Genomic DNA, 14710 nt, shown 5'->3' on the forward strand with positions numbered 1-14710 from the left:
GAATCACTGCTCTATAGGTTGACACATTGTTATGCTCATATGGTTCCAAATGCTCCTTTCTAGCAGAACTCAGAGAGTGATGATGGGTAACTACTTCCCTTCTCTGAAGGCCCTCGCCTATGGATCTTGCAGGGATCCACATTATCCCCGATTCTCCAATATTTACCTGAGACCATTTGAAGGTAGAGTGAGGATTCATGGGCTCCAATGCCAATATACTGACACCCAACTGGACAGCTCAGGCCAGGTCTACTCTACAAACTTTTGTTGGTCTACCTGTATCAGTCGTGGTCTAATGAGGTGTGATCTCTGACTGACATAGCTTTGCTGGCAGAAGCACCTAACATGGATGCAACACTTTTGCTAGTATAGATTATTTCGCCAGGAGGGGATGGTTTTATTATACAGGTACAAAGCACGGTTTTGCTGGCATATGTGCTAGGATCACTTTCCTGGTATAGTATGCTGGTATAACTATACCAGCAAAGAGCTCCTAGTGTAGACCTGGCCTCATTCTCCAATGATGCTACCACTACTAATATTTAACCATTTCTACAAGGGCTCAGTTCCTGCATGAAACTGCAGCTGGGCTCAAACACAGCCCAGGCAACACAGAAATGATGCTGGTCAGCAGCAGGAAAAGCTTTGAAGAACTAGTTGAGGCACTATCTTCCTGCACCTACCTATCCTTTCCATTGAAAGCATACCGTGTACATTCATCAAAGTGGAGCAAAGCCCCATGGTATCGTTTGACTATCACTTAGCTTGGATAATCAGGTACCATCTGACTCAAACTTCTTTTTACCTCCAGCTTGCTAGGAAACTCTGTCCCTTCCTGCCAGGAGAGGACTGGGCTCTCAGTGGTCCATGCATTAGTCACCTGAAGGCTTGACTACTATAATTTACTATATCTGAATCTGAATGTGAACACTGTACAAAGGCCCCAGACAGTACAAAATTCAGCTGCCTGCTTCCTGCACAGTTTTGGTTCACATGAGTACTTACAGCCCATCCTCTGGACCTGACACTGGCTCCCAGTCCTGTTTTGATACAATTTAAAGCCTTGGTCCTAATCTTCAAAGAAATCAGTGGATCAGATCTCAGCTCCACCTAAGAACTGCCAAGAAAGTTGTGCTCCTCTGTAATAACACAAATCACAAAACTCACAACATGCTATGTGAGAGCTTTGGGATAAAGCTTCTCAACTGAGGGGCTCTGACTGTGAACCAATTTCTAGAAATTAGATGAATTCAGGGTCTGTCCTACTTTTAGAAAGTGCTTCAAAACCTTCTTTGATAAAGCTTTTCCAGAATAACCCCTTCCCCGCCCCCCAAAAACAAGTTAAAAAACTCCCAAAAAGCAATTACCACCCCCAGTCAGCCGCAAACACGTTGTCACTCCAAGCAGTTTTCTATTCTCCAAAAAGAGAAGAGCCAGGAAATACACAAGTCAAATAGAGACTTTGCTATTGACTCTTTGTTTTTTTACAAGAAAGAAGTTCAATGTTACATTGATGAGCAGCAGTACAAAACCCTAAGATAAGAGAACTAAGACATCTCAGGGCAGTTCGATTCATGCCTGCCAGCCTCTTGGAGACTGTACTGAAATCTGGTGGCTTATAGTATCAAATGCCCCAGAGAAGTCCAGAAGGATGAAGACGAATGTTTTTCCATTGTAAATGGATAGGAGGCCATCCACCAGGGCAGCAAGTGCTGTCCATGCTGTGCTCTAGAGTCCAGAAAGTGCAACAGAAGGGTGGCACTGGAGACATATTTTGGCTATCTTCTATACTAGTTTGCTGGGGAAAGGATGGGATAATCAGATGCTACATTTTACATGTTAAAGTTCACTTCCTTCCCCCCACCCCCCGATAGGAGGAGGGAGTTGTTGTGAAGGGTGGTCAATTGTTGTGGGAAGCAAAAAGGTGCCTTCAATAGTTTACCTTGTTTATTAGTTTTTGGGATTACATGGGACAGACTTGCTGCAGTTTAGCTGTAATGGAGTGTGCTTTTGAGTTAAGTCAAGTGCACCTATAGTGGCTGAACAATAACTCTTATTCTGTATAAATCTAATTGGGGATAAGAGGAGGAAGAGGTTAAAAAAGGAGCTAGTCTAACGTTTAAGTGTCACATTTTCAAGAGCTCAGCACCTAGCAGTTCCCATTCATCTCTAGGTACCTAAATGGGAATGGAGCTGTCTCAAAATCTGGCCCCTGTTGTAAGTGCGGAACATGCTTGAAAATCCATTCCTTTATGCCTTAGCAAAGTTTGTGTGTGTGAATAAACTTTAGTGCTTCCCACTGGAGCAGCTCTTGATTTGCAGACTTTTTCTGTGTACTTATGATCTGGACATGCACACAAATTTACTGTCTGCCGATATAAATAGGTCTGCAATTTTGGTCCTTCAAATGTATTGGCCTGTTTACATTTTGCAGATATTTTAACCTCTGTTTCTACATTTTATGGTTGCACATAATCGTTATATAGAATTCTAAGTAAACACACACATGCACCCCTAGACAATACTGCACTTTGGTGTGTAACTTTTGCAGTACCTTCATCTCCAAGGTATCTAGGTATTTTTAGGTTCTGCTTGAACCTCTGTTGATTAGAATTTCAAATCAGCAGAAAAGTGTAAAATTTCTTGCAAGAGAAGTGAAAGAAGCCAGAATGTATGGAGCAGAATTCTGCACAGGAATAAGTCTGTGGCTTTATTAGACCACTTTTGAAGAGGCTCCAAAGAGAGTATCTGTGAGGAAACAAGTGTGTTATTAATTTAAAATTCAGAAGTGGCATGAGCTGCAAATTCTGGTGGCTTTGAATTTGTGCCTTTTCATTCAGGAATAAAGCTGACAAACGACAGCACTAGTGTGAAACTAGGACTGAATTTAAAATTTCAAGCACTCTGACTTTGGCTTTGAATCTTGGCATCGCTTCCATTTACCTACCCAGGGAAGCTTCTCCTTCTAAGGCTGCAGCAGGGTTGATGTTGCATACATATTTGGGGGAGAGGTTGGGGAGAGTCAATGTTCAGAATGGCTTGTGCATATGGCCACAATCCCTGTGCATAACTTTGAAAACTAATAGGTTGCTGTTTGATCCAGTATTTCAGGAGAGAATTGCTCACTTTCGCTTTGACTAGTGAACCAACTCTGAACATTACTAATGTTTTCAAATTTATGACCCAGAAAATATTGTTACAATTTTTATAGCATTTTACAGTCAGGTACTTTGTCAGCTTACAGTAATGAGGTTTTTTTCAATTGTATGAATTGAGGTCTTTTTGGAAATACTAAAATAAAACCCCACTAAAGTGGAGTTTGGGGTTTTGTCTCAACATCAGTGGATAAGCCTACGGCCTGGCACATTTGCTATGAAAACTTTGGGGTAAGTCTGAACATTTCTGATTCCTACAAAAACTAAAGCTTAGAAGTGCTGAAAGTTGAGCAGTTATTACAGGGTAGTTAGGTCAATGTACAGTTGCTTTTTTGATAATTTAGACTTAATCTTTGAGATGGGGCATTGTCTTCAATATCTCTAAATCACCATTCAAAGTTATAGCAGTACATACATATTTAATAAGAATAGTCTTTGTTGATACTTGTACTTGAGCAATTTTTCTTTCTTTTGCTAGCTTCTCAAGACATGCTCATATCCCAAAGAAAAGGGTCTTGTCATGACAGGTTTTTGGATTCTTAAACACAGGGATCAGCATTTGGAAATGTTTTCTCCCTTTCTGTTTAACATGCTAGTTAGTCACTGAAATACTCATATAGATATTTATCAGGAATAGGATTCCTTGAAATTTTCCAATGGACTCTACTATTGGAAGATTAGGGTTTTGGCAGATCTGTAGACCTCAAAGAGAATACCCAGTCCTTCTTGCTATAGCTTTCAGTTGCTGGCTTGCAATGAGGGTAAAACGGTTGGCTTGCAGCAACACCTACTCTGCATATGGGCCATGTCCCAGGACCATATTTCCTTCCATTGAGTTATCCTGACAAGAAAAGGAATTGAACTGAATTGATGCCATTTGGGGGAATTAAGAACCCTCCAAAACTCCATGCTGACTTTTCCCTAGTGAATTACTATGCCATTTATTTTAATTGTTTCTAATGCTTCACCTATTACTTTGCTGGTATTTTAGCAGCTAGCTGCTTTCAAAACGCAGAAGTCAAAACGTCAAGAAGAATTAAATGTGGGGTTGGATTTTTTTAGCACTTTCGTGGAAGCTCTCAATAGGTGGTGTTCCATATTCCTGTCTAGTGATATGAACAGCTTCTTACTTAACAGGGACTCAGCAGCATTTCGCCATCACTTTTTAACACCGAGTAAGAACAGAAGTCTGATGTGCTCTCCCATCTTAGGTGCTGCTTTAGTGACCTCCATCTGAAATGTATTTTCTCCAGTAGAGTGCTCAGGAAGGATGAAAAATGAAGGGCAGACTTCACAGCTGTTCTTTGCTGCCTTACAGACTTTCTTTGAATGATGCTTCCACCATTTTCAAGGTCACTTGAAATGGCATGAGTACTCTAGAGAGAGATGTTATACTGGGTGCAGTCCTAGCTCCCAGTGTCCCATTGAAGTTCTGATTAATGTAGCGGAAGCCTCGTTTTGATGATGGACTGCAGAGAATAGCTCCCTACTGCACTTAAAAGATCCTATAAGTAGGGCCTTACCAAATTCATGGCCATGAAAAGCGTGTCACGGACCATGAAATCTGGTCTTTTGTGTGCTTTTACTTCATACTATACAGATTTCACAGAGGAAACCAGCACTTCTCAAATTGGGGGTCCTGACCCAAATGGGAGTTGCAGGGGGATCACAAGGTTATTTTAAGGGAGTTGCGGTATTGCCACCCATACTTCTGTACTGCCTTCAGAGCTGGGCGGCCGGAGAGCAACGGCTGTTGGACAGGTACCAAGCTCTGAAGGCAGCACCCTGCAAGCTGCAGTACAGAAGTAAGGGTGGCAATACCATACCATGCCACCCTTATTTCTGCACTGCTGCCTTCAGAGCTGGGTAGTGGGAGAGTGGTGGCTGCTGACTGAGGGCCTAGCTCTGCAGGCAACAACGCAGAAGTAAGGGTGGCAATACCTTACTATGCCATCCTTCTGCGCTGCTGCTGGTGGCAGCTCTGCCTTCAGAGCTAGGCTCCTGGCCAGCAGTCACCGCTCTCCAAGTGCCCAGCTCTGAAGGCAGCGCCGCCACCAGCAGCAGCACAGAAGTAAGGGGAGCAGTACCACAACCCCCCACCCACCCACCCACAATAACCTTGTGACCCCCACAACTCCTTTTTGGGTCAGGAACCCTTTAACTACAACACTGAAATTTCAGATTTAAATAGCTGAAATTATTAAATTTATGATTTTAAAAATCCTATGACTAGTGAAATTAACCAAAATGGACCATGAATTTCATAGAATCATAGAATATCAGGGTTGGAAGGGACCTCAGGAGGTCATCTAGTCCAACCTGCTGTTCAAAGCAGGACCAATCCTCAGACAGATTTTTACCCCAGTTCCCTAAATGGCCCCCTCAAGGATTGAACTCACAATCCTGGGTTTAGCAGGCCAGTGCTCAAACCACTGAGTTATCCCTCCCCCATATTTGGTAGGGTCCCACCTCTAAGATATTAATGCCTCAGTACATCTTTCCACAATGCTGCATTAAATGAATGTAGTGTAGAGAGCACAGTTCGTAGCCTATTCCTGACATGAATTGTAGCACACTGAGATCTGCCACCCGGAGTTGAACTCTCATTTTGCCGTATTTTTGGTATGACTCTGTTTTTGCTAAACTAGCCTTAGCTGACACATTTTTCCCCAGCAAGAAGTTATTTTGCTTGTTAGTTAAAGTGGGCTAGCAAAGGCACTTGTGCATTTCTGTATGAATATCCTTTAGAAAAGACAACCTGTATCCAGTATCTTTCAGTAATGAACTTAACAGTAAATATACCACAAGAGCTCATTAATCTAACTCTGCTTTCTAACCAAGAGGGAGCTCCTGTTTCTCAGGAGACAGTTTCATCTCTAAATTTGAACTGGTTTTAAGGATAAGAATAGAGATAAACATATTGGCCTTCTCTGCTAGTGCATATAAATTGATAATGTAATTGTTGTCAAAGTTGATGAGCCTGGGTCTGGAATGGGCACTCCCACACACAACCGACTACGTAGTGCACACCCTCATTCCCAAGGTTGGTGAAGCCGGGAGAGAATGCAGAAGCAATAATACAGCTGTGAACTAGTGAAAAATTCTTCAGAACTATGTTATTACACAGCCTAGCTCCAATAGGATGATGCATGGCTCATTTAAATTCTTAAGCACTTTTGAGAATTTTATCCTTTACCTATTTAAAAAGCCCAATGCATAATGTAAAAGAAAAGCTAATAATATAAAAACTTGTCTTAAGTAAAATGTTAAAAATCCTGTATTGGATATTGGTTTTTTAATGCTGGGATTTTTATTTGTTTATTCAGTTGTAGGCATTATCACTATTCTGTATGAACAGTCTATACATTTTCCATATGAGTTTTTAAGGCATTGCTCTCACTTGCATATATTTATAAAAAACAAAAGCCCTGGCAATAAGAGACAGCTGAAAATAGTTTAGATCATTCACTGCCCCACTGGAATAGTGAGACTCTAAATTAACAGAATCCACTCAAGAAAAGCATCTGGATACCTTTTGTGGACAGTTTGATGAATTTCTGTCAGTGTGCAGTTGCAGGTTTTTTAAAAAAATGTTAGGATGCATGAGGATTGAATCAGAGAATAATAGAGAAAATATTGATGGAATACCTTTATTTAGGATACTGTGTAAATTACTGCTCACCTCGTCTCAGAAAGGATGTTGCAGCATTAGAGGGGTCTCAGAAAAGAGTGGTGAGAATGATTGGGGCTTAGAAAAACTCTGATATGTAGAGCATGAAAATAATGGGATTGTTTACCTTAGAAGGAGACAAAATAAGATAGGACATGATAGTTACATAAAACAGTGATCTAGAGAAGAGAGAGTGAAAGCTTCTGGTCTCCCTGCTTCATAACACAAGAACAAGGAGACAGTCAATGAAGCTGAAATGTGACAAATTAAAAACTGATAAAAGGAAATACAGTTTCACACAATGCATAATTAGACTCTGGAACTCTCTGCCACAGAATGTCATTGAAGCCAAGTGTTTTAGCAAGATTCAAAAAAGGATTGGACATTTATATGGATAGCAAGAATATCTGGACTTGTTAGCTAATGATTAATTTAAAAAAAAGTGGAAAGGATATGAAACCTCATATTGCAGAGTTTAAGGCAATTTCCAGCAGGGATTTGGATGAGACTTTCATGGTGGGCAGATTATACCATATCTGTTTACTGCATGGTTGCTTGCACTTTCTTGTAAAACATCTGGTGCTTGCCACTTTCAGAGACAGGATACTGGACTAGATGGACCTCAGCTCTGATCCAATATGGAAGTTGCTATATTCCTATGCCATCCACTTGGTACTGGTTCAGCAGTCTGATGTCCTATTTTCAACAAATGGAGAAAGGAAATGCCAATCTCAGTTGGAGATGTTCCCTACCCCATAACTTACATGAGAGAATCAGACAAGTAGCCTGATAAGCTGATACCCAAGGGCATTCTTACTTAAACCATCTTTACCATCTGACCTTGGAAGTGCTTGGTACTTTCTGTGTATGTCTGCTGTGAATCAGCAGTTGAGAATAAATGGGGACAGGGATAGAGGAGAGAGGTTTTATAGCTGAATCATTGTCTGTTTTGTTAAATAAGATAAGTAAAGGAAATAAAGGAAAGGAAACTCCATTTTTGTTGCTGGTATCCCGAGTATACATACTCTGCACAAGATAAGGATGTGAAATATAGCAAAGTCTATAGCAGGTGCCATTGAAACTGCGAGCCAAAATAAATCCATCTTGTCTTCAAGTTAGTTTAAAAAAAAAATCCCTCATGAGATTTTTTTTTGGTATCAGTTTTCTTAAGGATTTTACCAGTGTAAAGGTTCTTTCATCTCTATAGCGGTGTCTTGTAATATACAGTAATTCCTCACTTAACGTTGTAGTTATGTTCCTGAAAAATGTGACTTTATAAGCGAAACGATGTTAAGCGAATCCAATTTCCCCATAAGAATTAATGTAAATGGGGGGGGGGCGTTTAGGTTCCAGGGAAATTTTTTTTCACCAGACAAAAGACTATATTATATACACACACAGTATAAGTTTTAAACAAACAATTGAATACTGTACACAGCAGTGATGACCGTGAAGCTTGGTTGAGGTGGTGAAGTAAGAGGGCGGAATATTTCCCAGGGAATGCTTTACTGCTAAATGATGAACTAGCATTCAGCTGAGCCCTCAAGGGTTAACACACTGTTGTTAAAGTAGCCTCACACTCTACAAGGCAGCACAAATGGAGGGAGGGGAGACAGCAAGGCAGGGGGAGACACACACCCTGTGTGTGGGAGAGGGAGAGATGCACATTGCCCCTTTAAGTACGCTGACACCACTCTCAGGAAGTTGAGACAGCAGCTCACCAGCAAGCTCTCTCCCTCCGTCCTGTCCCCATCCTGCTCTATATGGAGAAAAGATAAGCAGGGGGCAGGAGCAGCGGGAGGGGGACACCCTGACATAAGCTCCCCTCCTGCACAGCAAGCAGGAGGCTCCCGGGAGCAGCTCCAAGGCAGAGGGCAGCAGCAGCACATGGCAGAAGGGGGAGGGACAGTTGAACTGCTGGCAATTGGTAGCCTGCTGGGCAGCTGCTGCACAGGGAACTTAAGGGGGAGCTGATGGAGGGTCCACCCTGGTTACAAGCCCCCACCAGCTAGCTGCAAGCTCTTTCTGCAAGCAGTGGACAAAGCAGGTGGCTGCCAAACATCATGAGAGCATTGCAGAACTTTAAACGAGCATGTTCCCTAATTGATCAGCAACGTAACAACGTTAACCAGGACGACTTTAAGTGAGGAGTTACTTTAGAAACACTACTTACAATGCCCCTGTGAGGTAATTCTTATCCTCATTTTACTGATAGGGAAACTGAGGCAGCGAGATCTGTTCAAAGTATCCATGTCAGAGACAGTATCTGAAGTCAAGACTTTCTTATACTCACTCTAATGTTCAGACCACAGCCCTAGATGAGGGTTCGGTTCCCAGTCTCTCCCTAGATTGAAAAAGGCTGGGTGCTGAAGAGGCTTCATTCTTCACCTTTGAAAAAGGACTGCCTTTTATTATTGAACTGTAGGGCTCTGGATGACTGAATGGTATTAAGTAGCTTGGCGAGGAAGGAAGGGAGAGAGAAGACTGACCCGCAGCCAAAAGGATAATGGCATGACATAGCATTGTGAGGACAGGGAATCCTTGGGTTCTGACAGAGAGAGAGAGGACACCCTCAGAAAGAGAATGACATTCAGTACAGCTGTTTTAAAGACTGGACTGGGAGTGGACTTGGGAAATCTGGGTTCTTTTCCCAGCTCAGTCCCAGGGTTGATGGTGCTAACAGAGCCAACATCTTCAACAATAACTTCTGATTTTGAGTGCCTTGGTATTTGGGTCCCCAAACTGTGACACCCTGGACAGCATGCTCAGCACCCTCTACTCCAACAGAAGTCAAAGAAAGCTGAGGGTATTCAATGCCTCTGAAAATCAGACCCTAGATATTTCCAGCTGGGCATCCAAAATCAGAGACTAATTTAGAAAATGTTGGTTTTACTCTGTCTCATCTGTAAAATAGGAATCTTCCTTCTGCACAGAGGGGTAGGTTGCAAGAATAAATTACTAATATATGACTTGAACTCAGATGTGCCATAGAAAATGCTGTAAATATAGGTGTAAACTATGTTGTCTCCCATTGAATGTGTATGATAGAAAACAGCACAGAATTTAAAGTTGTTCATACCAATATTTATTGTGACAATATCATGAAAACAAATGAAAATGTGAAGTTTTCATTGATCTTGAAACCCCACTAATCCCCAGCATAATGCTGCTCTCCTGTCCTCCTGGTGACATAGGATTCAGCCATTTCAAGAGAGTCCTTAACACAACACATTCTTTCCTTCTCCTTGGCAGGTTATGTGTTCTGTATGTTACATCGCCTGCCCGAACAACATGACTGCACATTTGACCACATGGGACGTGGGCGTGAGGAAGCCATTATGAAAATGGTGAAACTGGACCGGAAAGTAGGGAGATCATGCCAGCGCATTGGCGAAGGGTGTTCCTGAGTGCAAGACTCTGCAACCAAATGCTGTTCTTAGTTCACTAATGTTAGCCTTATTTAGGACAAAGTCAGCCAGACACCTTGTACTGGGCAAGTTTCAGACTACAGCCAATCAGTTTCCATTCTTTAGCCAACCGTCCTGGTACTGTAGTTTAGGGGTTGATGGTGGTTGAAATTGATTTCTGGCTGGTTACAATGGTGCCTGCTAGCCAATGTATAAAATTAAAACATGAAAAAATATTTTTTCGAGCATGGCTAGTGGATTTAAAACACAACAAAACAAAAAATCCAAAGGCTTCTGTTATTGCTGGAGTCAAACTCTAAAAGCCTTATGCTGGAAACCTTCCAGCTGCAGAGTTAAAATAAATAGCTGAGTAGAAGCTGGTGTAAAAGTTTGCGATGCACACGGCTTTCAGACAAACTGTGTTTAATGTGCAGCCTTTCACCTCTTCACTTCTAGTTAATCCTGAAGAGAGGAAACTCCACTAAGAGCAGCCGTGGTAGCTGCTAAGCCCGGAAGACCTGACTGGTCATCCGTGCCTTCATCACGCATGGCTTTTGAGGTTAGGCAATGTCACCAGCATCAGGGATTCTGCTGGGGAGGGAACATCTTTCTGGTTCTTCCCAGGAAGCCAAAAAGAGGGGGACAGAGATTCTTATGAAAAATTTTTATATCTAACTTGCTGCAGAGATCCTGTTTTTCTTCATTTAAATTATGGTGATCTCATTTTAAAGCTGGTTACATCCTAGAGCAGTAAACAGTGTGTATTCTCTACATGGCATCCATAGAATTTCTAAGCATTGTCTGACCAGATTCCACGGTTGTTATGTATGCTGACCAGTGCTGCCATTCCCACCGGCCGAAATCTGATTGGCTCTTGTTTGCCTTTTGCTAAGTGCAGGTATCTGATAATTGATCAAATAAGGCTAATTCACAGCACAGTAGCCAAGGCTGGATTCTACAGACTGACTTTCTGTAGCTAGACATATATATTGGGGGGGGGGGTTGGGGGGGAAAGGACATATTGTAGCAAACAGAATTCAGTAACAGTATTGGGGAACAACCAGGAAAGCATCCCTCATCAGCTTGAGTTTTAACAAGATAATCAAATGGGCTATGTCAGCCTTGTTTCTATGCAGCTCGATGCTCTCATGAAAATCTCTGCCCGCAAATATTGCAAAGCAAGTGAATGTGAAATGCATTACATGGAAAACTTTGGATCTGTTTAGACTTATGCGCTCTTTCACACTGAGCCACATAGAGCTGAAGTGCACAGATCTTGTTAGTTTGTAGCAGAAAAAAAAAAGAGAGAGAGAAAAAAATCAGCATGTCTCCTGCTGCAGACAAAGTTTATGCAGGTCAAGAGGATTCATGCTGATTTGTCTCAGTAGTCCTATGTGGATATGGTTCCCTGATCCAAGTTAGTAAAGCATTAACAATCAGGTAGTTTGGTAGAAAAACTGGGAGGGGGGGGGAAGGATTTTGTATAGTTTTGAAAAATTGGGCTTGTGTAAAACTTCCAAGGGGTGAAGTAGCATATTGTCACTCCAAAAAAGGTGTGTGGGGAAAGAGAGCTTAAATAAGTCCTCCTCTTTTCTGCATGTGTTAAAGGTAAATAATTTCATACAGGCTAAATTAATTTTTAGTTTGGTAGCCACATCAAACCACTGAATGAGACATTTTTTTTAAAATACACTCAGCATCAGACTGTATTAGTGTTGTTTAACCATGAAATAAATCAGAAATGTTCCATCATTTATAAAATGCAAGCTATGTAAACAAAACTTTTTTTTATTATTCAAGGTTATGGAATCAGTAACAAAATTTCCACTGTATTTTCAGGAAATGGTCCCACTCCCTCCTGGTGACAGGGCAATCTGAGGATATTCTTAACATTTACCATGAAGAGTTTAAAAATCATGGATTTCAGCTGTTGCTGAGATATGTACTTTCTTTTCCTCTAAAATCCTAGCATAGCGTTTGGTGGACATTCTGATTGCTATACAATACTCATCCGCATTAATACTGATGATGCTATTTAGCCCTCCTACTCCTTTAACCCTATTATAAATGCACAGTTGGTTTCAAGGTGGCTCTTAAGAGAACACTACTCAAAGTTCATGTGGATTATGGGCAATATTCACTTAAAAAAAAAAAGTTGGGGGAGGGGTTGTTCCTTTGCAGTATCTGTTCTGTGAAGTTTGTTAAACGTAAAGAAAGCTTAAGTTCTTGTATCTTTAAAGAAAATCTTATTTAACCCTTTTGTGTTCTAGATTTACTTACACATGTAGCCTAGAGCTCAGTTTTAGTTTAACATTGTGAAAATATTAAAAGAATCTTGTAACTTTATTCTTTTTCCTCCTGCTAAAAAAAAAAAAAAAAAAAAAATTAAACCAATCAGACTAAAGTTTGAATTCCTCTCTGACTATTCCAGCAGGTCATGTTGATCTGCACTGTTTCTGCTGTTTATGAAATGTGAATGGGGGAAAAAACCTCAGCACTGGGCCAGTGATTTCAAATTGTGTTTAAAGTGGGCAGTATTTTCTGCCAGTCATTGGAGCTAGCACTTCTGCAGAGTTCAAGTTTAGCCATTTCTTTTGTAAGCAAATCTAGTTTAACCTCACAAAACTTTATTTCTCAATATTGAGGTTACAGTAGATTTGTCACTTTTATCAAACAAGTTTCTTTGCTCTTAAGTCCCATGCATATGGTACTGCTCCATTACAGTGGTATGAGAAGTAAAGAATGTCCTCTAAAGTAAATGTATTTTGACTGATTCTTCACCTGCAGTAGCTGTATGCTGAATGTAAAGTTCCATAGTTATGAGATGTTCATAATTGGTAATTAGGAGCTAAACTATATAGATTGGATCTTACAATGCCTAAAATATGGAACTAGTTGAATAACAATGGAATGTGTTGAACAAGGAGACAAAGTCAAACTGGTACTATTTAAATTCAGTTTGGAATTGAAATTATGCCTGAATCATGGGACATGTACCCCTATTTTTTTTCCTGAAATGAACACTGTACTTTCAAAGATAAAATTGTGTATTGTGGTTCTTGCACACCACTTCAGTAGTATAGCAAAGTTAGTCACAATCAGAGATATCCCAGCTGTAGTTCCAAGGAGTGAGCCAAGATTTCAGAAAAAAAGAGGGAGCTCTCTCAGCTAGAATGAGCAGAGGCCTATCTCCAAAATCTTTTCTCGCTCTGTCTTGCAACAATAAAGCTTTTTTAACTACAGAAAGTGAATTTAGTGCTGGTGAGAGTGCTAGCATTGACAGCACTGGCTAAATCTTGGCAAGGTGTGGGCTAGCATTATGTAAGCATACACATGCAATTACACGTCAGTCTGAAGGTGTAACATGCCCCTGGTGCTGTATCCTCAAGTGAGTCAAAAAGATTCAATTTTAATTTGTCTAATGACAAAATTAGGTGAATTTTGTCAGTTTTTTTGACCAACTCTAATCCTCTGAACCCTATTTTGATGTGCTGAGGTGAGTTGACTTTGTTCTCATTCTACATAATTTAGTTTGTGCTACAATCATCTCTCTTTCTTATGTGAATGATTTGTGCCTATGGCTCCAAGGGTGAAACATACATGCACAAACCCAGTTCTCTGCCTTGCAATGTTTATTTTTAATATTAGTCTCCCCCAAGGAAGAAAACTGGAATCTGTTATAAAATGCAAATTTTATAATGGATTCCAGATGCTCCATCAGCAAAATCATTAATGATACCCAGACAGCATGGTCCTTGGTACATTATTAAATACATACAGCCATCAATCAATGCTCCTTTGTCACTGGGTATATTAACTGAAATTGCCACTCAGTAGTACAGTAAAACGTAGGGAGGCTCAAACCAGAGTTTCAACAGGAAGTTAAAGTGAAGGTGGGCTGGGATAGAACAAATCAGTAGAGCAATGGTTTTTCAACCTTTTTCAGTTATGGCCCCCTAACATTTTTTGAATGGTTGTGTGGACTCCCAGGAATCTGCAGACCACAGGTTGAAAACCATTGTTGTATGGTAATGACAACTTTTTGTGGACTCCTCAGATACGATCTGCAGACCCCCAGTTGAAAACCACTGCTGTAGAATATCAGATTCAATTCTGACTTTAAACTTTAACTTGGGCACATCTACAGCAATGTAAAAAGAGAAAGATTTACATAAACAAGTCACCATGCCCTAGACTGAACTCTGCTTACTGATGTCAGTATGTTTGTCTTATTAGCCAAACTTTTGTCCACTACGATGCTGCCCTCTGAAATAAAATTTAAAAAAAAACCCACAAAAAGGGCATATCATAGCTCACCTTTCTTCTGAGGAGCTCTTCTGTCACATCTCCATTTGATTTGAAGGCTATCTTAACAAGACGTATTGCTTCTGTTTAATGGCGAGCACTGGGTGTGTTAGTTTCATTTGAAGGAAGAGAATGAGATCTCTACTTTTATGCAAACTCTCAAGGGCCTAGTT

The 14710-nt window shown here is 40.8% G+C and overlaps 1 protein-coding gene across 2 annotated transcripts in view; it reads left to right on the top strand.

Moving 5' to 3' along the window:
* Window positions 1-13275, top strand: part of ZFAND3 (zinc finger AN1-type containing 3) — a 257521-nt gene extending 244246 nt beyond the window's left edge. For both annotated transcript variants that reach the window (XM_045009923.1, XM_045009924.1), the window contains one exon: window positions 10078-13275. In XM_045009923.1, the coding sequence (XP_044865858.1) occupies window positions 10078-10232 (155 nt within the window). In that variant the 3' untranslated portion in view covers window positions 10233-13275. The remainder of the gene's footprint in view (window positions 1-10077) is intronic.
* The last annotated feature ends 1435 nt before the right edge of the window (window positions 13276-14710 follow it).

This window comes from Mauremys mutica, chromosome 3, assembly GCF_020497125.1.
Source record: "Mauremys mutica isolate MM-2020 ecotype Southern chromosome 3, ASM2049712v1, whole genome shotgun sequence".
NCBI lineage: Eukaryota > Metazoa > Chordata > Testudines > Geoemydidae > Mauremys > Mauremys mutica.